This window comes from Heloderma suspectum, chromosome 4 (assembly GCF_057233095.1).
Source record: "Heloderma suspectum isolate Gila_16-S chromosome 4, 16-S_ref, whole genome shotgun sequence".
Taxonomy (NCBI): Eukaryota; Metazoa; Chordata; class Lepidosauria; order Squamata; family Helodermatidae; genus Heloderma; species Heloderma suspectum.
In genome coordinates, this window is record NC_139461.1 from 68,205,614 (window position 1) to 68,230,146 (window position 24,533).

At 41.2% G+C, this 24,533-nt stretch overlaps 1 protein-coding gene across 2 annotated transcripts in view; it reads left to right on the forward strand.

Moving 5' to 3' along the window:
• Window positions 1-24,533, forward strand: part of ST18 (ST18 C2H2C-type zinc finger transcription factor) — a 195,179-nt gene that overhangs the window by 55,797 nt on the left and 114,849 nt on the right. For both annotated transcript variants that reach the window (XM_084849571.1, XM_084849572.1), the window contains exons 2-3: window positions 20,362-20,416; window positions 23,816-23,846. In XM_084849571.1, coding sequence (XP_084705697.1) covers window positions 20,362-20,416; window positions 23,816-23,846 — 86 coding nt within the window. The remainder of the gene's footprint in view (window positions 1-20,361; window positions 20,417-23,815; window positions 23,847-24,533) is intronic.

Below are 24,533 nucleotides of genomic sequence, written 5' to 3' on the forward strand. Positions count from 1 at the left end.
CCTTTATCCAAGAAGCTCAGGGAGGCATGTGTTGTCTACCACCCACCAAAATAAGTATTTTTATTTTGTTTGTTAGATAACCACAATAAAACAGACTACCACAATACAACAGATAGTTCAGAGTGGGGTCCAAGCAATAGTACTTTCTCTTCACACCAACCCTGTAAAGTAGTTTGTTTAGACTGAGAGAGGATAACTGGCCCCTGGTGAGCATCATGGCTGAGCAGGTATTTGAACCTGGATCTGCTCTAAGCCTAACCTTCTATGCTCTACCCACTCTGGCTCTCTCATGTGAAGTTCTCTTATTTAAAATTATGCAGTCTTATGTAAACTCAGTGCAACTGACTTCCAAGTAAATTCATGGAGGCATACGTTTAGCAGCATGAATTTTCCTGTCAGGTTAGTTTAGAAAAATGTTATTCTCCAGAACTTAAATTTATTATAATTTACTATGTGTGCTCAAATGTTTGCACCAAATCCTGAAAAATCAAAAGTAATGTGTTTTCATCTTTGAAGGGCAGGATTATATTTTATATAATCCTAGGTACAATGATACGTCCTTTCAAGGTAATGGAAGCTTACCCATGGAGATGTACAGGACAGACCCTTTATATATAGCCTGCTAAAAGGAAAGGGGACAGAAGGTTAGCCCAAGTTCCTCCTGCTTCATCTTTGGTTTTGCTCATTCACTTTGCATTCTTTCTTACAGAGAATGAATTTTGGGATTATCTGTTAAGTCAGACAAGACATTTTGGTCCGAGAGACGGATTTGGTCATTTGGAATTTGCACATAATTTTGCTCCGAAGCAAGCAAAGGTGGGAGAATATATTCAGTGTTTAGTTTTGAGTGGAAAGTATGTGATTCATTTGTCGCGCTACTGTTTCATTTGGAAATCTCATTATGACCTCCAAACTTTGGTTTCATTTAAACTGTCACAGTATTCGTTAGGTTCATGTAGCATCTTTTCAAGAACAGACCGATGCTTCTGATACTTTGTCATTTCAAAATGGGCAAGCGGCAAGGATGTTATCAGATGCACATGTCCTCCTCACAAATAAAAATATATTTTAACATGTATGTCTTTCATTTAATATAGGAAACATTTCTTTTTAAAAAAATACATCAACAATACAATGTTTGGTGCATGCTTTTGTTCTATGAGACTTCTGAGTTCACAACTTTTTAATTTTTTTATTTTTCTATCATATTAAGAATCAGATTTTTTTTCTTTTTTTAAAAAATAGTTTCTGCCATGTGACATCCAGAAAGCATTTCTTTGTTAAAGAAGCCTAAAGGGAGGGAAAGTTTTTAAAAATAAAGATTTTGCTTCAGCTCGTACTGACCTAATGTTTATGATACTATCGTACAATATTTTTACATATTTGTTCTGAAAATATAAAGCTGGCACCTGCCCCTTCATTTCGTAAAGCTGCGACTTTACCCTCTGATGCCTTAGTAAAGCAGACTAATAGAAATCCTTGGCACACATTAGTTACCTAAGGGAATAATAGAACTATTTGCTGTAATCGTTTGGCAAAAGGACATAAACATATGGCTTTGGTTTATATTCAGCACTGCCAGTTGTGCAAAGTTGCATGGATGAGGTATACAACAGCAGTGACAACTCCGAAATCAGAAGTGAGAATCAAAATAAATCATCCTCATTACGGAACCATCCAAGCTTGTCTCTGGTCTAACATTTATTCCGCTGTTATGCATTTTCAAATATTAGATCCCTCTTTGAAAAATACTCCTTCAAAAATATACATAGCATTTGGCCATCAGTAATCATGGTGTCCTAGAATGGATTACACGGTATGTAGTCTCAAATTGAATCTGTTTTCAGATTTAGATTTAGCGTTTGGACTTATTTATTTTAGTTTTGGAGGATAACACAGCTAAAGCAGTCAGATTCACTTCATTCATTTTTCATTTGGGGGAGGCAACACCAGCAATGTTGAAATGGAAAATACAGTGTCGGAAAGAAGTTATCAAAATCCGCAAGCCACACAACATCACAGGAAAGGTCCTTAAATACTTTTTTGACATTTTATACCTGCTGATTAAAAAAAAAAGAACCCTAAACATGTCTGAATAATCCACCTCAGCACCAAAACAGGCATTACTTTAAATCTGTATCTAGCAGCTATGTCTTTTCTTTTTTCACTTTCACTCTGGAGTAGGTGCAGTGGACCCTGTTCTGGATCAGGACCCTACTGGTGCGGGGTGGGGGGTGGATAAAGGAGCTTTTAAGATATGGATCTTTGCTTTTGCCACTATTCACTATTCACTATTAAGCATTGTGAACCACCCAGAGAGCTTCGATTACTGGGTGGTATAGATATGAAATAAATTAATAATTATAATAATAATCAGCATTTTAATACCATAATTATAAACCACCTCATCACATCAATAGATATAACATATGTCCATCCTGCAAGTGTGTGTGCGCATGCGTGAGTATGGGGGGGATGAAGTTTAGCGAGATTTAAAGTGATCATAGAACATTTGATTGTTTAGCTTTAGTTTTTCCTCCTGGCAGTAATTTTCTTGGATCTAAAACTGCAATGGGATTGACACCTTGGCTGCAAACAAGACATATACAAGTAGGCAATGTCATCTATATCCCAGTAAACTCCAAGGACTTTGTGTTGTGTGGACTTACAACCAGATCCTTGGCAGCATCGCTTTTCTACAGTGTCAGCAGCATAACATCCTTTGAGCATTGACTCAATGATGTGGTGTTATGATCTTGCACTGGACACATAATAAGCATTTTGAACTTGGGAACTCCCTAGCTTTGGGATTGCCTCCTTCCCTCTCTAAAGGGTCATTCTGGACAGCAACTCCCCAGACATGTGATTCCCTTTCTTTCATAGTCTAAAACAGTACCAGATCAGATATTCATCACTCATTGCCTGTAATTTCAAGTGGTGACTTGAAAAAAAGCAAGCCTCAAACCTGAGGTCAGACATTTCTTGATTTGCTTCCATGTTGGTATTAATTATAATGTTTATATTTTAGACATGTTGGTAACTTACAGTGCTTCTGAACATGTCATTCAATTTACATGTATCAATAAATGATCATTTGGAGGTACTCTTTTGAGATTTTGCCTCTCCACTTAATGCTCACCCCTCCCCTCCTCTCTTTTTTGCATAGGCAAATGAGCCATCACATTCATCACCACAGATAAAATGTTTGCATCATCTCGTGTCAGCTCAGACACAACATTTTTAAATGGAGACAGGTCACATATTCGATTAAAACTAGATGATATATTAAATGCATTGTCACATTTGTGTATCTTCAGGGTTTTTTTGTTTGTTTTTTTAAAAACAGCTTGTGGAATGGGGGGCAACTCACCTCAGAACTATGGCATAGCATGAGTGGGGTTAACCTTGCTCCCCATGTCATTTTCTCCCCCAAAGCTGCTATTTGTCTGGGAGGGAAAGTGTCATAGGTGCAAATAACATTTTCCTTTCCATGACAAATTGCTAGGGTGATTTTTATTGCAAAATGGTGCTGGGAAGCATTATACACACACACACACACACACACACACACACACGCACACCCATCCTGATCTGGATCAGGGGATATCATTTATTTAATTAATTATTTGCATTATTTCTGTGCCATTCCTCATTTGTACAAATCCAGAAGTGGTTTACAAATGAATACAGTAAATAATACCATATGAGAGACTGATTCAAAGAAAGGTCTTAGTTGGGGGAAAGCCAAAGTAAAAAGATACATTCTCAGTAAATGCCTTAAACATGACGTGTTGATGTCTGGCATACTGCAGAGGATAGATCATTCCAAAGGGCATGTGCCACCCAGTAGCGTAGTGGCAAATTCAGAAATGCAGGTTCCCTTCATGACAGTCACAGCCAGGCCCCTCACAGCCAGGCCCCTTCTAAGATTACATGACCTTGTAAGATATACAGCCTTCAACTGGGATCCAAAAACAGTGCAGCTGAGAGTCAGGCAATGGTATTTCAATTGGACGTCTGAGAAAAAATGCAGGGGTGTTAAAATCTTTTTCACTCACTTACTCACACACAAACATTTTAGGTTTTCAAAATATGATACTGTATGGAAGCTTTACCCTCACTCAGCGGCAGGGAAAGGGAGGAGACATCTGGCAGAGCCTGGCCCACAGCAGTAGGCTGGGAGTGGGAGGGACCTGGCTGAGACCTGGCTCTTAAAAAAAGTCCCGGGTCTTTGTCCCTGTGAGACCACCCACCAATACACCCCTGGTGCCACTTCAAAGAAAGCCTGTCTCCATGTCACCGCCAATCAGAAATCCATACCATGCAGCACAGACAACAGGGCCTCCCCTAAAGATTGCAATGCCCTGGGAGGTTGGTACGAAGGGAGATGTTCCTTGAGGTAACCTGGTACCTGGATTAGCAGATGCTGCTATTTTATTGCATTGCTATATATAAAGTACATAAATGTGATCACGCATTTAAAGTAGTGCTGTGCCGAAAATTTCTCGCACATTTTTTCCCTACCATTCTCATTCCATTTGATAAAAAAAGAAATTCCTTTTGAAAAGAAATTCAAAGTTGAAGATGTATTTGGAGAAATGTTCATGGGTTGGGTTCAGGTTTCTTGTGTTTACCTTACTTAGGAGGTGGCCGAAAACTATGCACGAGTGGCTTGTTTTTTCATTGTAAAATTATCTCATCAGTTGACACTCCTGCTGCTTGTAGTGGTAACAGCACAAAAACCCCTAAAAGCCCTTATGAAAAAAGAAAGACTCTGTGCCAGTGGTAAGCCTTGGCTGTGAGAAACCACTGAGAATTTCTCCTTCCCCTGGAGAAATTTCATGAAATTGTTCTGCCAATTTCTCTCTCCCCACAAAGAGGGTGGAGAATTTTGAGAGGCCATTTGCTCACAGCTCTAATTTAAAGTATCATCTAGGTGCATTAAATCATTGAGTATTGTGAGTCGTTGAATATTGGCTCATGCAACCAGCAGATCCCAGGTGATGGTTTCAGAGAATGTAGACAGGCACATGTTGATTCACAACTGATCTGGGATCACATAGAGAAGCAGATGATATGAACTGATATCTCTGTGTGGTGCCTGTGTATGTGGCTCCAACAACTCGAAGACTGTAGGAGCTCTTTCCTCAAAGTTGTCACAATTACACAAAATGTGGCAGCTGCTCCCAGAAGCCATTATGTGGGAGCTACAGGCTGAATGAACATGGCTCCAAGTGTTGGGTAATAAAGAAGTGAGAGATCAAGTGATGTTCTTACATATATGAACCAGTTCTGCACATATCTTGAAAGTGATTTAAGGCCATTTTCTTCAGGAAGGTACTTCATTACTGGGGAAAAGCAGGTGATTCATTAGTAGCTAGCTTTAGAAGTGATAACTAATGGCTACACTACAAGTTATGTTGGAGCCCTGATTTTAAAACTGCCAACACAATTTTGTTTTTATAAATCAGCCATAGGGTGACCCAATTTGGATTGGGAGCATGGCATGGAGCAGGAGAGTTTAACCTTTTCCCCAACCCAGATTGTCTCCCTGGAGCAAGCATCCAGGCTTAAGAATGTAAGCCTGTAGATGTTCCCTTCGACACCTAGCAGCTCCAGGATGCACTTCAAATGGCACTGCAGGCAGCCTCGGTCCAAATCAGGGGGCATCTGCAGCTGCCTTTACAAAATGGAAACTACTACATTGGGAGTTCCAAACAAGAGCTCCAACATAATGTGGCATTTGCTTATGCAAGTGTTTTGGTTATGTAAGCTAAAATCCAGAGAGACAGAGAGACAGTCATGCAGAAAAAGAGACAGATCATCATGTGTTAGGATCGAGGGATTAGACCATTACATTCAATGGTACTGAAATGGCATATATTCAACTATGTCAGCTTAAACTGGGTGTAGTTTTGAAGTTTAAGAAGTTATTGGCAAGACAGAAATAGACAGACAGACAGACATGCATACATACACACAACTTCTATTCAGGTGTTAGAAATGTGCTGACTTGAACACACAAGCAGTAATTGGCCACACCAATTAGCCCCACATTGTGTGTGTCATTTAGCTCCTCAACCTGGCATCCAGGCATCCAGCACAAATTTCTGCAGGGAGGAGGAGGCCTTCCTGTGTATGTGCAAAGGCTTCCACAAGAGCTGGAAGTGTGAGGTTCTGGACTGCATGGAAACCTCCATGTAGGTCTTCTCAGTGGTGGCCCCCCAAGTGTGGAACACTGTCCCCCGTGAGGTTTCCCCCCCCCCATGCAAACATTGTTATATTTTCAGCACCAGGTCAAGACTTTCTTCTACTCCCAAGCATTTGAAGGCGTATGATGGGCTTTTCATGCATCAGTTGTTTTGGTTATGGTCTATACTGAAGTTTTCATTGATTTATTATGTTTTGGTATTTTTAATGGAAATTGTTTTTAACTGTTTTATATTTTGTATGTATTAATCATTTTGTTGTAAGCTGCCTTGTCTCTGTTTTTAAGAGAAAGGCAACCAAGACATTCAATAACAACAACAACAACAACAACAACAACAACAGGTGTATGCAATGTAAGGGGTGGAGCTACTCATTGTGGCCCCATCCCACTCATGTGTTGAAGTGCTCTTTATACACACACACACACACACACACCACATATATAGTGTCCATTGTGAAAACATATGGATATATTTTGCAGGTTTTATGGGAGAGTTGTGATGTACACATTTTCTGCCAAAAGTCCTTAACTGCATATGATCTCATTGCATTTTATTTCAAAATGTTACAAAGGCTCTTCCTAGAAACTCAGAGCAAAGCATAATATTTTCATTTTAAGATGGCATAAACCATTGCCTGTCACCAGTGAATATAAAAGCACTTTGAAGGCCTTATTAAAATGAAAATCATTAGTCAGATGAATTCTAATGCTCTATTGTGTGAATAGTTAGAGGAAGTCTTGATTAAATCATAATATATATTTCATGTCTGTTTGTGAAATATGTGTCCCGGTAAGTGTACTTAAGATGGTAGCCCTTAGTGAGAAATTGGGAATTACACTGTAGATTCTACACTGAAACAAAATACAAGCACTAATGCTATTTTGTCTGTTAAACCTAACAAAAACTATACAATATTTCCCCCTACAACCGTATTTATCAAATGTCAGATTTATAATATTTAATTATTTGAGAAGTGTGCTGTAAGCTGTAACAGGTGAATGTTATGCTATTAAAGTAAAAACAACATGTATCTGATAAAGTGGGATCTAGTTCACAACATCTAATGTACAATAATTTTTTTAGCTTCTAAGGTATCCCAAGACTCTTGCAACAAACTAACATGGCTACCCCATCGGGAAGCCATTGAAGCATGGCTTTTCTTATTCAAAATAATTTTGATGAAATGTGCCACAGTGTCAGAAAGTCTTCTAGTACAGAGATTTTGTTTCCTTTGCAGAATTTAGCATAGGACTCTTTGAACTTGTGGCATATATAAAGTCCCTCACCGTTGATGATGGTGTGGCTAGGGCTGATATAGGAGTTTCAGGCCAAAGATTTGAAGGGCCACAAGTTGCCCTCACCTGTATCTTATTTCACCCCCATTTTCCTTTCCTACTATTCACTATTTTCTGGGATAACCATTTTCAAATGACCCCCACCCGCAAAAATCCTATATGTTTTGGCACTGCCATTGGGGAAGGGAAAGTCAGTGAGACATCAACTTCTGTAGCAATGCAATGCTACAGTCAACGCGGTTGTGACAACATGGCACCTTGACGAAGAGTGTTGCACCGGCTCATTAGGATGAGTTTGGAAGGAACTGCAGAGGCAATGGGCCTTCTCTTCTCATATGAGGGGAGTTCAGACAAGCCCTCTTGCATGTTAAAAGAACGCATGATGGGGTCAGAGGGCCACAGAGGCTAATCCTACCCCCGCCACACGTTCAGGAGCACGAGAAGAGGCCCTACAGATACATGCCTTTTATAGCTCCTCTGCACAAGTGTGTGTATGTGGGGGGAGGGGGCAGTCCTGATTGGCTCAGGATCCCTTCTCCTGTGGAGAAGCTCTGTGTGCATATGTCAGTATGCACCTAGGGCCCCTTCTCATGCCCAATTCACACAGGGGTGCAGCTGGCACACACATCTGTGGGGCCAACGGCATTGGTGCAACTCTAGGGCCTAGTTCTCACTATGCTGGGCTGTGCCATGTCAGATGGAACATTGCCTGAAGTTCCTCCATACGATCAATAAATATGGCACAAAAGATGCCAAGGGAATGAATAGGCTAGAATCTCATTGAAAACTATTCCTTAATCTGTCCCCTTGGTACAATGAGCAGAGAAACAGTGCCTGGGTTCCAAGGTTTCTGGTTTATGCCCTGTAGCATCAGCCAGATTTTAAGGATAAAAGGAGTGTGCAAAAAAAGTGTTGTCTCATTGGCCCTCCCATGTGTCCAACCAGCAGATACATGTTTGTGTTCCTCTTAGCACCCATGCTATGGTAGGGATGCCCATCTCAGCAGAGCTCCAGAATAGTCCCACTGAGGTCATGACAAATGGTCAAGGCACTGCAATTACAATATGAGTTAGACAAACCCTCTTTCATGTTCAGATATCCAGCCATTCAATGTGGGTTTTATATTAGAGAAAACATCCTGTAATAGCATCAGTATATTCTGAAGGGGTGACTACCCTTTCTTCCTAGTAATGTCAGTACTTCATAGAGCGCACCAAAGGAGTTCATGGCACATTGACTTCTTACTATGTACATAGGGCCAGAACAGACATTACTTTAAATGCAGACTGGGAGCCGGCTTGCCAAGACAGTTGATGCTGTTGCAGCCCAACCCCAATCCCCCAAAAGCCCTAACCAAAAAAGAAAGAAGCTGTGCTACAAGCCCTGCCCATGGGGAGCTCTACCTGTGAGAAACTGTTGAGAATTCCTCTTCCTCCTGGAGACATTTGGTGAAATTGTCTCCCAAATTTCTCTGCCCACAAATATGGTGGAGAATTTCAAGAGGCCATTTATGCACAGCTCTAATATGTTCTTTTACCATGTTTGAGATAATGATGAAAGGCTGTTGTGCCACCCAGATCCTAACCTGGAAGTCCAACTTATTTTCACAGAGACTTTCTTTTTAGTAAGACATTGAAGTAATGTGAAATTAGGTTGTCTCAAGGAGGCTTACCTCTCAAAGACAATGGAAAAAATCCCCCCACTTTGTATGACAGCCCTGAAAAAGATCCACTTACATGAGTGAAAACTGTACAGCAGTGTTTCTATGTGGATTACACCATTTCTGGAGGAAAAAGACGCCCTTTTTTAGTTTTGTGTGAGTGGATTGTTTTATATGCAACAGACGTGATGATAGGTTTACAGTGCCATGTTCATCATACTAAATAGTCCTAGCCAGTTTAATCTTAATCTGTTTAAACATCTGTCATAAATTCAAATGATTTTCCTAAAGAAAGAAAATCAATAGAAAAAATCACCTATATTGATTTGGCTGGTGCTTTTCACCCATCGTGTGGCTTTTAAATATTCATGACAAAATAAAAACCCAAATAACTGCTGTTTAAAAAGAGGCAGGGGGCCCCCTATTTGGGGGGAGGGTATTTCCACAATTAAAAGTGAAGTGCAGTGATTGGTGTGGTATTTATTATGAAATGATGACAAAGGGGTACCAGTGTTTTTTTAAAAAAATAGTTTCAGCTTACAGAAGCGGCTGTTAATTTTGTCAGCAGAGTTGCAGGTGAAATAATGCACATTGGATAAATAGTCTGTATTGGTTTAACTGAACATAATATATAGTGTGTTCTGGAGTTGTTTGTCTCAATAGACTATAGTAATCAAAAGTAATGAACCTATTATGTGCAGGACCTTGGAGAGCATAGAATGGCAGTAAAAGTGTGGCACATAAAAGGTTTATTAAAGGAAATTAAAGTCCATCATTGCCACACCTGCTCCCCTATTATAAGTCTATGGCAGGTCAGTGCCTTCAATCACTACTCAGCATCAGAGAACAGAGCCATGTTTCCCATTACCATTGCAGTCACATTACAACCAACCCTGTCTAAGGTCTGAATGGCAGCAAGCAACCAGAGGCAAGTTTTAGTTTGTGATCAAACACCTTCTTTTTACTCAGCTGTGTTGCTAACCATTTTTTATAAACCCAGCAGATGAAAATGTGAAATTCTGTTTCCCAGCTGCTGATTACTGCTGAATACATATATATATATATATATATATATATATATATAGTTTTAGATTACAAAACACAAACACAGAAGAAACAGAGTTATTCAAGTATTTGCATAACATTTTCAAAAATCTGTTCAACCATTTGACTGCTTGTTTATTCCTATAAAGCGCTATTTAGGTCATATGTCATGTACCATATGTTCCACGTCTCATGTAGCCCTCTGTAATAATTAGCTGGGAAAAAATAGAGAGGCACACAAAGGTTGTTTTATCTTTCAGTTGGTTAACTCAGCCCTCTTTCTCTCCTTCACAGTCTTGCAAAGGGATGATTTCCCATGCATTTTGTGGACCTTACAATAAAGCTTAACATATGCAGGGATAGCCTTCAGTATTTGACTGAGGAAAATATGTACATTTGGTGGTGGTGTTTTTAACAATTTGATGAACAAGGGGTTAAGGGAGAAAGCTTAATGAGCAAACTCTTTATCTATATTTAGAATTTCAGTAGATACTAAACAAACTTAGATGCCCCATCTGCATTTCATACAGTTACTGCTGTGCTTCCCAAATAGAAAGGATGCAGAGAAGTGGCTGTATAAGTGTGTGAAGTATCATGAGATGTAGTACACACAGTTTAGATTACTTCTTTAGATAAATTTGATTTAGATAAATCTGCATTTAGCAAAGTTTATTGACTAACTTACACAACCATTTTTAGGTGATGAGAGATGAGCTGAGGGACTAAAATTTGAGGTGTGCTCTACCATTACATTCACCATTACACTCACCATATAGCATGTCCATGCAATGTGCAATATGATAAACCATGCTTACAGAAGTGGCCTAAGGGAGCCTGGTAAAGCTGCTTCAATTTTGGTCCATGTGATGAGTAGAAGCCTTTCTCTTCTGGACCAGTGTTGAATAGCTGTGCAGTTGTTTGATCACATGTCCAGAATCTGGTGGGTGTGTTTTTCATGGCATGGTCTTATTATACCAGGCTACTGCTCAACTCATTTCCTTGAGTTCATGCACCACAGGGACCCCTTTCCCTTTGGATCTATCAGAGACCTGTTCTTGGCCCTCTGCTTTGTCCCTCCCTGACTTTCAGTTCCACCTATATGCTGATGACACCCAGTGTTATCTCTTTACCCCGGAATTCACTCCCTAACAGCCAATTCTGCAACTCCAACTCCTGATCTCCAACTCCAGTTTATCACCATCTCAGTATGACCATGACCAAGCTCTCCCACTTTCCTCCCAAACCTTCCTCTCCCCCTATGCTTCACATATCCACTGACATGATCACCTCCCCCAGTGCTGGATCCAGGTTTTTGAGGAGCCTTGGGCAAGACACTCTCAATGGACCCCCTCCCTCAGTGAGTTTCGTTTCTCTCCATCAGTGTTGCCAGCTGCTGTTGCTCCTCAACCTCTTTCTCGTCATTGCAATCATTTGCTTGCTTGACAGTCAGGGAGCCAGTGAGAAAGTAGGCAGTGATGTTTATTGCTTCTTTTTCTCATCAACACTGTTGCCTAGGTCAGAGAAGTGGGTGAACAAGCAGGATGAAATGGTGAAGAAGAGAAGCAATTCGAGGAGGCTCTTGCTAGTGGACCCATACTGAGATGTGGGCCCTTGGCAGGTGCCCAGCCATGCCTACCCTAGATGCCAGTCCTGACCTCCCCCATCCCCCCTCCACCACACACACACTCACACTCATCAGACATGATTTCTTGGCTTTACCTTCTTCCCTGCCCTTTGCTCCCCATATTCAGTCTGCTGCCATGTCATATTGCTTCTCTATTTACTTGTTTCAAACATAACAACCAGCTGTGATTAGTCATTAGGAAAACAAGCAGGTGTGAGTCTTGGGATTTCATTTCCCTTCCCCTCCTGCTTCCCTTGTGGTTTGCCCATTTTGTCAGAATATGACAAACCATGGTTTTGCCACTGTTTGTCATATTCAGACAAAACTGGAAATGGCAGCTTGTAGCAAACTCCGAGCAAAAGCTTTGCATCTCCTTTCCTCATTCATGGAGAAGGAGGAAAGGGAGGAGCATGTGGGAGCCAAGGGTTATATCCAATGTTAGTCCTACTTAGAGTAGAAACACTGAAATGAATGGGACTCAAGTTAGACTAACATTGATTACAACCCCAAATGCCCACACCTGCTCATTCTTAGAATGACAAACGATGGGTTGTCATTAGATCTAAATTGGGCCATTATGTGTGATTTGACCAACTCTCATGATAGTTTAGCTAAGTCAATTGTTGTTCATTAACTTTCTCTTCCGTCCAAATCAGCAGAGTTCTTGGAAGGGAGCCCTGCTAACTCATCCTGTTCTGGAAGAGATGGTTTCAGGTTTCCTGGGTGCAATGCTATAATTACAAAATATTTCTTTTCCAAGAACCTGCCCAATTTCAGAACATAATGGGCAGTATCCAACAGGATACTGCATTTATGCAATTGATGTAGTGCTAGCATAATACCAATAGTGTAAGCTAGTATGAGTTACCTCAGAAAACCTGTCAAGCCATGTCAGGCTAGTAGTGTTGTGCTAGGGGTTGCATACACTAGCACTACATTAATTATGTAAGTGCAGTAGACCTGTTGGATACTTCCCAAAGTATTTTGGTTTTGATTGGGTGAAGATTACCGTAGGGAATAGGCATTTGAAGACAAGGGGTCCTGTATTCCATTATCGCTGGGTAGAAACTTGGGAGATACATCTCGATAGTGCAGTAGAAGATAAATATGTGTGTAGCTACTTCATAATATTGTTATGTACTCTCCACTTGCATGAGTAATGAGAGGTTCCAGGAGCACCACTTACCTGGGTTTGTTTTCCATTGGAGGAGAGATCACTGAAGATCTAAGGTGCTTATATAATATTTGAGTCCATTTTCAAATATGCAAGTTAATCATGGGTGGAGACAGACAGCATGGCAGTCCTGCAAACAGCATACCAGTTCTCCACCAGATCCCCTGAAAGGCAGCCCCAAAGAGTATTTTAGTGCTAACTCTCCTGCTGCCCACTGATGCACCCACCCCTCTCTCTGTCTCTTGGATCTGTCTCTGTGTCAAACTGCAGGTTCTATTTTTATTATTTACACATAGATCTAGATTACATCATACTTGGATGGGACAGTGGAGGCATGTCACCTATCCCATTCAAAACCCTCAAAGATCCAGCTATTTCCTGGTTATTGGGAAAACAAACACCCATTGGCCATTCCAGCCCATTAGCCAAGCCATTTGCCAGACAGAGGATTTGGCTGGCATACCTTGCTACTGTCCATTAAGGAACTTCCAGCAGTCTTTCTGCCCCATTTCTCCTCTCTTTTCCAATCCCAGACTCCTTCACAGCAGTCAGGTAGTAATCCTATAGCAATATGGAACACCTACTGGTGGGCTGTGTAACTGTGCGAAAAAGCTGTTTATGGGTCTCCAGTTTCTTGGAATCTGAGGGGAAAAGATAAATCCAGATAAATCCATTACTGACCATAATGATCCCTCCAAAGACTTTTCCCCAGAGTCACCACATGCTGGCACTGGAGGTTTGCATGGTCCACGGTGATGTGTCCAGTGCATGGCCTTGGTGGGCTGAATGTGGCCAAAGGACATATGTTTCCTGTTCCTAGATGAAAACATAATATATTCTATTAGCCCCTTTAGTTGTAGTAACTAAAGTGTTACTACATCCTCATGAAAATTGTGCATAATTTTATTTTCACTAAGGAAAATGACAGAGTGTTGCTTTTGAAATACCCTGAGCTTTTTCCAAGAAAAAAAATGGCATGGGAAATAAACAAGAGACACATGCTCCAAATGAAAAACCCTCAAGAACTTCTTGCTTCATTTGATTGTGCCTTAATTTGCTGTTCCGTTGTGAAATGTCGTAAGACCTTAATCCATAAAGCAAAATATGTATTTTACATCTTGCTTGGGATATGTTTTGCAGGACTAGATTCATTCCATAACCTCAAATCTCAGTCTCTCTATATTTTAGGAGACTTTAATGAGATCCCTAGATCCATCTTAGGGATGGGGGAGAATTTCTCCCCGAAACTTCGGGGGGCCGAGCGCCAACGCATTCGGTCCTCCGAAGGTTGTTCGGGGAGAAATTCTCGCCCCCCCGCCCCCCCCCGGGATGGGACTTACCTTTCACGAATGTCCCTCCCGGCAGCGGGTCCCGGCCCGTTGCCCTTATTTTCGCCTTATTTTCGCGTTGCCCTTATTTTCACCGTAGTCTACGTAAATCTTTACGTAGACTACAGGGACCAAATAAGGAACGCGAATGGCAGCTCCCTATGGGGGCCGCCATTTGCATACGTGCTTTTTTTTTTTTTTTTTCAAAGTCACCCGTGATAGGCTACGTGACGATTAACGTAGCCTATCACGGCTGACTTTGCAGATCTAGCCGTGATAGGCTACGTTAATCATTACGTAGCCTATCACAGGGGCATTTTTTTTTTCTTTTGAAGTTCGCGGCCAGGGAGACGGGGCATTTCTCCCTGGCCTGAATTTCAGCCGGGTGAGGAGGGAAGCTTCCCCCCCGGCCTGAACTTCGGGGGGAGCAGCGAAGCGCCTCTCCCCCACCGCGAAGCAAGCTGCGAGACCAGGTAAGTGACTTTCGTGCACCCCTATCCATCATTAAGCCTGGTGGAGTGAAAAGAACCAGTGGGATATGGTCATCTCTGGATATAAACTCTATAGAAAGGACAGGGAACAGCGTACTGGGGGAGGTATTGCCCTGTACATCAAAGAGGGCATAGTGATGAGTGGACAAGAACACCTAAAAGGGGTAGGCTCTTCCACAGAAGCACTGTGGATAACAATACCAGGCTCCAAAACTAATTTAGTGCTAGGAACATGCCATCATCCCCCATACCAGAATGCTCAGAGTGACCTTGAGATGGAAAACCAAATCATGGAGGCCTCCAAACAACAAAGTGTGTAATAATGGGCAACTTTGGTAATGGGCAACTTCAATTACCCCCAGATTGATTGGATAAATGCATGTTCCAGCCATGACAAAGAGGTTAAATTTCTCGATGCCCTAAATGATTGTGTCCTAGAACAGTTGGTCATGGAACTGACCAGAGAGGAAGCAACCTTGGATTTAATCCTAAGTGCTATCGCCCAGGACATAGCATGAGAAGTAAATGATGTTGAACCAATTGGAAATAATGATCACAGTGCTATCAGATTTAATATATATTTAAGTGGGAAATTTCCCAGGAAGTCCAACGCAGTCATATTTGACTGCAAAAGAGGAAACTTCTCTAAAATGAGGGAACTGGTGAAAAGGAAGTTAAAAGGGGGAGTCAAGAGGATTAAATCCCTTCAGAATGCTTGGAGATTACTCAAAACCACAGTAATAGAAGCCCAGCTAAAATGTATGCCACAGGTTAGGAAAGGTAGCACCAAGTCCAAGAGGTCGCCAGCATGGTTAATGACCAGGGTTGAACTATTAGAGAAAAGAGAGCTTTCAGAAAATGGAAGTCTTGGCCAGGTGAGGAAAACAAAAGGCAGTATAAGCTTGCACAAAAGCGATGCAAGCAGACAATAAGAGATGCAAAAAAAGCATTTTGAAGAGCATATTGCTAACAACATCAAGGCCAACAATTAAGACTTATTTAAATATATCAGAAGCAGAAAACCAGCTAGGGAGGCAATTGGACCGCTGGATGACAATGGAGTTAAAAGAGTACAGAAGAAGGACATTGCAGAGAAGCTGAATGAATTCTTATTATCCGTCTTCACTGCAGAAGATATAGGACAGATACCTGTGCCTGAACTGATGTATTCAGGAAGGGAGTCTGAGGAACTGAGGCAAATAGTGGTGACAAAATATGAAGTTCTCAACCTTACTGATAAATTGAAAGCAAATAAATCACCGGGCCCAGATGGTAACCATCCTAGAGTTCCCAAAGAACTCAAATATGAAATTGCTGATCTTCTAACCAAAATATGCAACATGTCCCTAAGATCAGCCTCTATACCAGAGGACTGGAAGATGGCCAATATAACCTCAATTTTCAAAAATGGATCCGGGGGAGACCCAGGAAATTACAGGCTGGTGAGTTTCACTTCTGTTCTGGGTAAATTGGTTGAAGGCATTATTAAAGATAAAATTATTAAGCATATAGAAGGACAAGCTCTGCTGAAAAAGAATCAACATGGCTTCCGCAAAGGCAAGTCCTGTCTCACTAATCTTTTAGAGTTCTTTGAGAGTTCAATAAACATGTAGACAGGAGTGATCCAGTAGACATTGTTTACTTGGACTTCCAAAAGACTTTTGACAAAGTCCCTCACCAAAAACTCCCGATCAAACTTAGCAGTCATGGAATAAGAGGACAGGTCCTCTTATGGATCAGTAGCTGGTTAAAGAACAGAAAGCAGAGAGTAGGAATAAATGGTAAATTCTCCTAATAGAGGGAAGTAAATAGTGGGGTATCACAGGGATCTATATTAGGTCCAATGCCTTTCAACCTGTTCATAAATAATCTGGAATTAGGAGTAAGTAGTGAAGTGGTAAAGCTTGCCGATGACACCAAATTATTTAGGGTGGTTGAAACAAAAAGGGATTGTGAAGAGCTCCTAAAGGATCTGTCCAAACTGGTGTCTAAATGGCAAATGCAGTTCAAGATGTTGGGGCAAAAAAACCCAACTTGAAGTATAACCTGATGGGATCTGAGCTAGCAGTAACCGACCAAGAAAGCGATCTTGGGGTTGTGGTGGATATAGGTCCATGAAAATGTCAACCCAGTGTGTGGCTGCTGTAAGAAAGGCAAATTCCATGTTAGGCATAATTAGAAAAGGAATTGAAAATAAAACTGCCAATATCATACTGCCCCTATACAAATCTAATGTGTGACCATGCTTGGAATACTGGGTACAGTTCTGGTCACCACGCCTAAAAGAAAGTTACTGAAGAGTTGGAAAAAGTGCAGAAAAGGGCACTAAAATGATCAAGGGGCTGGAGCATCTCCCCTATGAGAGAAGGTTACAACAGCTCTGATAGTTTAGCTTGGAAAACAGGAGGGTAAGGGGAGACATGATAGAGGTATACAGAATTATGCATGGTGTGGAGAATGTCGATAGGGAATAGGGATGTCACGGGGTTTGGGAATTCATCGAGCGACCCGCAAACTGTGCCTGCCGAGACGCTGTCCTTGTTTGTCCCCCACTCATGCCCACTTGCACTCCCCAGTACTCACCACGAACGTGTTCAGTGAGCGCCACCATTTTCGCGCCTTTGATTTCTGCGTAAAACAGGAAGTTAAAAAATGTGCATATTCAAATATGTGCAGTTTGGAGCTGGGAAAACTAAATATGTGCAATATTAGAGGTATAATCCCTTGCGCTAATTTAGCTTTCCCAGTTCCAAACTGTGCATATTTGAATATGAGCATTTTTTAAAACTTCTTGTTTTATGCAGAAATCAAAGGCGTGAAAATGGTGGCGCTCACCAAACAGGTTCGCGGTGAGCACTGGAGAATTCACCGAAGTCGTGGGTGGCTTGAGCACAGGTTCGGGGGGAATGTGATCAGGGGCGATGCTTCGGCGAGTGCCTGGAGAACCCGAACTAGGGTGAGTTCTTACATCCCTAAGAGGGAGACATTTTTCTCCCTCTCTCAAAATACTAGAACCCAGGGTCCTCCTCCTATGAAGCTGATGTGTGGGAGATTCAGGACAGATAAAAGGAAGTACTTCTTCACACAGCACATAGTTAAACTATGGAACTCGCTGCCACAGGATGTAGTGATGGCCACCAATTTGGACAGCTTTAAAAGGGGGTTAGACAAATTCAAAGGAGGAAAAGGCTATCAGTGGTACTAGTCTTGATGGCTATGTGCTACCTAAAGTACCAGAGGCAGTTAGCCTATACACACCAGTTGCTGAGGAACATGGGTGGGAGGGTACTGTTGCGCTCATGCCCTGCGTGTGGATTCCTGGTCAACAGCTGGTTGGCCACTGTGCAAAGAGAATGCTGGACTAGATGCACCCTTGGTCTGATCCAGCATAGCTCTTCTTATGTACTTATGACCAGAAGTTCTTGTATTTTGACAGTTCTTTCTTGCATGCAAACATTGGTAATAAATAATATAATTTAAAACATCTGCTCCACTTAATTTCAGATCACGTTAACATTAAGAGATAATGAGTACAGACAAATTGGAAAGCATCCACTACAGAGCCACACAGAGAGAATGCATCTCAAGGTGCTAGAAAAGATTACTTTATTTTTAAGAAAGCCCAACACATTTTGGCCCTGATATTTTTTAGGGGCCTTCAGTAGGGGCTACAAATATCAGGACTGCAATGTGTTGTGCGTTCTTAAGAATAAAGTAATATTTTCCAGCATCTTGGGATGTGTTCTCTCTCTGTGGGTTTGTGGTGGATTCTTTCCAGTTTGTCTATACTCATCACCTCTTAATTTTATCACACCCTGAAATGTTGTTTAGTGGTAATAGACTAGGGAAATAACTTTCAGCTTTGGCTTAATAGTGGACAAAAATCTAGATAAATTTTTGACGGGTTCATTTTTGATGAGAAGAATGTACTGGACTGGAGTGTTCAGATTTGGCAAGATACCTGACAGAATATGTTTTGATATAACTTCATTGAGTATCACGAGTATCATGAAGGAAGTGAAGCAAAATCTGTCCTGCTATGTTGCGTTTCAATTGCAGTTGCATCCTAAAGACAGACTTCCAAATATTATGCGCATAAGGTTCTCTTAGATGAATTATTTGTGCTCAGTGGATCTGTGTGGTGACTAAGGGCACAATCCTATGCATGTTTAGGTAGAAAAACAGTGTGGCTGGCTGGGACATGCTGGGACATTTTCTGTCTAAACATGCCCTATTATTTTGAAGTTGTATTAATGAAATGCCTCCAATTTCACTTCATCTTCGACCAACTTCATGCCACAGCTCTACCAGATTCCATGCTCATTGTGCACAGGCATTAGAATCAATGTTACTGTACATCTAGTGATGATGTTACTGTTATCCCTCCCCTCTGATAGCATGTTGCCCTGGGGTGGTCCCACATACAGCATGATCTTCTGGAGAGGGGAGGCCTATGTGTGTACAGCTGTATGTGCATAAGCCTCCCATTTCAAAAAGTTCACACTCTACATGCAAATGCATGGGATAGATGTTGGGGGTAGGGCTATGTGTTGCAGGCCCACTCCCTATTTGCAAGATGGGGTAAGTGGTTTAAATAATATCCAAATAGGGCTATTCTGTTGCACCAATGTCATGGTCGAAATCCATATCTACTACCAGTATGACACAGCAGTGCATTGTTTCATTAGCCACCCTCAACCAAAATGATCAAGGGACTGGAGTATCTTCTTTATGAGGAAAGGCTAAAGCATTTGGGGCTTCTTAGTTTTGAAAAAAGGTGAGTGGGTGGAACATAACCAAGGTTTATTATGTAGGATATGTAGAACATTATGTAGGATGTGTAGAAAGTGGATAGAGGGATTTGTTTTCCTTGCTCTCCCATCACAATAGAATTTACAGTTGCCTCGGGAGAGAGCGCAGGACAGGAAGGCCTGGCGTGCTATGGTCCATGGGGTCACGAAGAGTCGGACATGACTGAATGACTGAACAACAACAACAATGAAATTGGAAGGCAGTAGATTCAGGACAGAGAAAAGACTTCTCCATGCAACTCATAACTAGCTTACATCCCTTTTAAAAGGGGGATAGACAAAATCACACAGGGATAGATCTATCAGTTTCCACTAGTGCCTATGATAGCTAAATGGTACCTCCATGTCCAGAAGGATGCTACTGCCATGGAATACCTGTTGCTGGGGGCATCAGTAGAGGAGGGCTATTGCCTTCATGCCCTTTAGTTCCTCTTTCAGCAGTGATTTAATCTCATCTGGATCAGAATGTAAATCTCAATCTCGTGTAGCCTTTGGCACTTGTCTAAAAAGAATAATTAGCAATTGCTTAATTGAGTATATTTTTCCATTACGAATGATCTTCTAACTATGCTTAAAAGTTATTCACAGATGGCATTTTATCTGAGTGACAAGATTAATAAGTTCTTGGCCTATAGAAACTTTGTGAGACATGATAATGATTCTCCCACTACTGTATTCAATGGTGAATAGATTTAATGAAAGAATTTCTGTAACTGTTACAGATGGATGCAGATGGAGAAGATAAAAAGCTACGTACACGCTCAAGAGGAACCAAGGGTGAGTTACGAGACCCCCTTCTATGACCCTGTGCCCATCGCACCATGAAATGTAATGATTTTTGCACATGGTCCCAAATGTGTAGTCAGTAAGTCTACACCTTCCTTGGGGCTCATTTTTATCAAGTCAGGAGATGCAACTGCAAACATTAAGAGGTGGAGCATTATTAGATGTGTGGGGGAGTGGAAGAGGAAAGAAAATGTCACTATGCATGATAATTTCACATCGATAATTTAAAATCCAACACAAAATGGCTTGGGCCATGCAAACAATCATTGTATAACACGGTACTCTTGTCTAAAATTTGAATGATCCCATTCAAATTATATGCTGACTTTGGTAAACCAGGGACATACATTTTACTGTGTTTCTGCTTCCTGTTGAATCAGTTCTGCTGCATGCATTGGTTTATTTTTTAAAATCCTTTAAATATAAAAACGGAATCTGTTTCTATCTGAAAGTGCTGCAACATTTCTAATGTTTTTTAGATTTGTCTTTTCAAATGTATGATAAAAAGTTAAACTTTCTGTTGCTCTCTCATTGGGTATGTAACAGATGGCAATGTAAAATTGAGATTAAAAGGCCCCTTAATTATCTAAACATCTGGAAAACATGATTGACTAGTAATACAACCCCTTAAGGAAAATAACTTTTTATTATAATTGGTAATGCTTTTTGTGACCCTTAATTGTGAGTGGGAGACTGGCATATGTAAAATAAAATAAATACCTTCATTTGAAGCAGACTTTAGTTACAAAGTTTGTGGCAGAACTTAAATGACTAGATGTAATGCTAACAAGTCTAATTTGCCGGTACCAGTTAACGTCACCATGCGTACCCTATGGATATTTTCACACATGACTCTATAAAATGCCTTTGAAGCATCTATTTATTGATGACATGTATGAATGTTGCTAGTGCAGCACTGAATGTGGGACGTATACCCTGAGCAAGTGGAGGCTGGTGGCTCCAATTTTGGTGGGGCTATAATCCATTCTGGGTTTCAGTCAAAACCAGCCGAAATTCTAAAGGAGCTATCCAAGATGCTGAAGCCTATCCCCAAAATAGGTTCAGCACCTTGTATAGCTCCTTTAGAATTCTGTCTGGTTCTGACTGAAACCCAGAATGGATTCACAGCCCCACTGAAATCGGAGCCACTAACATCCACTGCCCTGAGCAATTAATAGCAAAAACTGATTCAAGCATTACTTGTGGAAATGCCCTAGGAGCTTGTCCATGCTACACTATGGCACACAGCCAAAAGATGCCTTCTTCTACCCCTGAGATACCATCACATTGACATAGGAAGTCAGCTAGGCAGTGTCACAGCTTGTTCTGATCTCATTGGCACCCTCATTATCAGTTCAGATAAATGGAGGACCAGCAGAGGCTGAAAGCACTGATGCACATAGGCTGGGATGCACAGCCCACTACAAGCAAGCCCCTGCATTTATTCTTCTCACATCTACTCACATCCATCTTGCCCTCTATTGCTGCTGCCACCTACTTTCCCGAGGGAAGGGTGGGAAGAATATACCTCAGGGAAAGTGGAGGGATAGCAGATGGAGGAGGGCTCCAGTGGCAATAAGAGAGGTGGAAATTGAGAAACTTTTCCTGCTGGGGATGGTAGGGCTGGACTAAAATCCTCATTGTCCCCAGTAGAAAATGGTGCATTGAAGATCGCACACTTCCAGCCAATAGAAGTGGCAGAAGCTTTTTGGCCATGGGAGCTTTTTGAGTGCTCAAATCAAAGAGTCTGTCAAGGTTTTCTGAGCATTTGTTTTGAATGCTCAGAAAGCCCCCATCTCTAATTTGGACACAGTTCCTGAATGCATTTGATTCTGTGAAGTCATACTCTGAATGAATGTGCTTAATATTAACCACGTGGGGTGCTTCCTCCCTTCCTTCCCATTATATTATTCTGGGCGAGCAGGATTTAAAAGATTTGACCATTTAAGACCATTTAGAGCTGCCTCACCTATTACAATATTCCTACATGGAAGGCCCATACATGTAGAAATTAATGGGCAATCCATCAGTCAGTCATCACGTGAGACTGTCAGATGTTTATTTCATTCTGTGAAATCGCCCTTACATGAGTGATATCCACGATCCATATGTGGATGACATGCTAATTCCTAGAAGTTGGAATTTTGTATCTTATGAAGCAGCCATTACACCAAACCATGCAGACAAGGGAGGCATGCTATAGCTGTGGTTACTCAGCCCAAGCTGCTTTTCTTCTAGCTTACTGGCAGATAGTGAATGCACCCCCCCACCCAACACATACACACAAACACGTCCAAGATTTGGGTTGGGGAGGAGGGGAAGAAAAGCATTCCTTACTACTTTTGTAGGACTGTACATGGCAGTGTGAGGCAATGGAATAGGTCCAGGTTTGGGAAAGGAGGCCAGGCCACAGTTCGATGTGAGGGGCCATCAAAAATTCCATAGAATTTTCAGTATAATTCAGTATAATGAACCAGAAATGTTGGGAGTTTTACTTCTAACCATGTCCTAAGGCAAACTCATACATGCATGCACAAGTGTGTGTGTGTGTGTGTGTGTGTGTAAATACTGCCATACATTTCAGTAGGGGCAGAGGAAGTCCTTAGGTAACTATCTATATATATCTAGACAATTATTTTAAGAGCCAACTTTGCCCTCACTGAAATGAATGGCAGCATTTCCATAGACTTCTGTGAGATCCGGATCAATCCCCAAATGAAGTGAATAATTGCAACAGCATAATGAAGTTACTGCTGCATATCTGAACATTGTAGTGAGCCTCCATTAGACTGAGTCTGCAGGGAGCTACAGGCTAACTAACTGGGTTTCATTTAGCAATTTCTAATAAGAGTTAATGCACTGCCGTACTTTCTTTAAACATTTAAAAGGTGATCTCTCTCATTTAGCAAGCTAGTTAAACATATTTAGGGCTTAAAATGCCTCTCTCTCACACACACACACAGGCTTAACAGAGCAACAGCATTTTCTCAGAAGTGGGACAACGGATGTTGCCTGTGCAACATGAGTAATCTTTAGAACCACCTGTTGGCTCTCTCAGTTTGCTGCATAGCCTTCTATGGGCAGGTATTTGTAAACACCATCTTTCTTCATTCCCAAATCAAATGATCACTTAGGAAATAAAGTTCTTTCCTCATTGCAAATCCTTTTTTTTTTTTTTAAGGAAAGTACAGCGATGATTTTTCTGTACTGGACGATATCATCATGTGCAGAGTTTTTGTTTTTAAGTAACCATGGGAATTGCACATTAAGTTTAGCAGTCACAACTAACAGCAATAATCCTGTGGTTAGGGGAGTCACCTGTGTTTTCCAAGGCAGGTGCACAGAACTGTATATGTAAAATGATTCAGTCTTCCCTTCTTTTACTAACAGCACACGTGGACTCGATAGCACAGGAGCTCAGGTAAGATTCAAAAAGTTCATCTCTCGGCTTTGTCATAGGACAATACCATTGTGCATTTATTGCTTCTCACCAACGTAAGCACCAGAATAAATCATGTATTTGCAGTGATTCAAGTTTTTTTTTTTTAAAGAAGAGCTTGAAGGGGAAAGCCTTTTAAAGTTCACCAAAGCATTACAGCCTATCAGGAGACTGTGTATGAGGGAAAACTTCCTTTTGGTAGTGCTGGTGGTTGCAGAAAGAAGAATTTTCTTTCTCTACAAGTTCTTTCCCCAGACTATTCTGGTGTATGTCTTGAGCTCAGCAAGAAGCAGACCTCCTGTGTTTTCTTCCTCTTCTGTCATTTCGCATGGAATTGAACATGAAAAGTGTTTCCCCATTCCCTCGGTTATCTCGATGGATGGCACTGGGATCTGGTGAACAACTCTACAATGAGCTAGTTGTAGGTAGTTAGTGACAGGAGCTTGTCACTGGCAGCTGACATGCAGGGATGGGTGAATCTGTCAATTTTGTTTTCTCTCCATTTCTCATTTTTTTCCAGGTTTAAGTTTGTTTCATCCCATTGCTAACCCAGTTTTAGATGATGATGATGGTAAACCACATGAAACGCCACACACATTTTATAACATACCCAATTTTGCAAGCAGTTTTCCCTAATATAATTAATTTTAATGTTATTTTCACTAATTT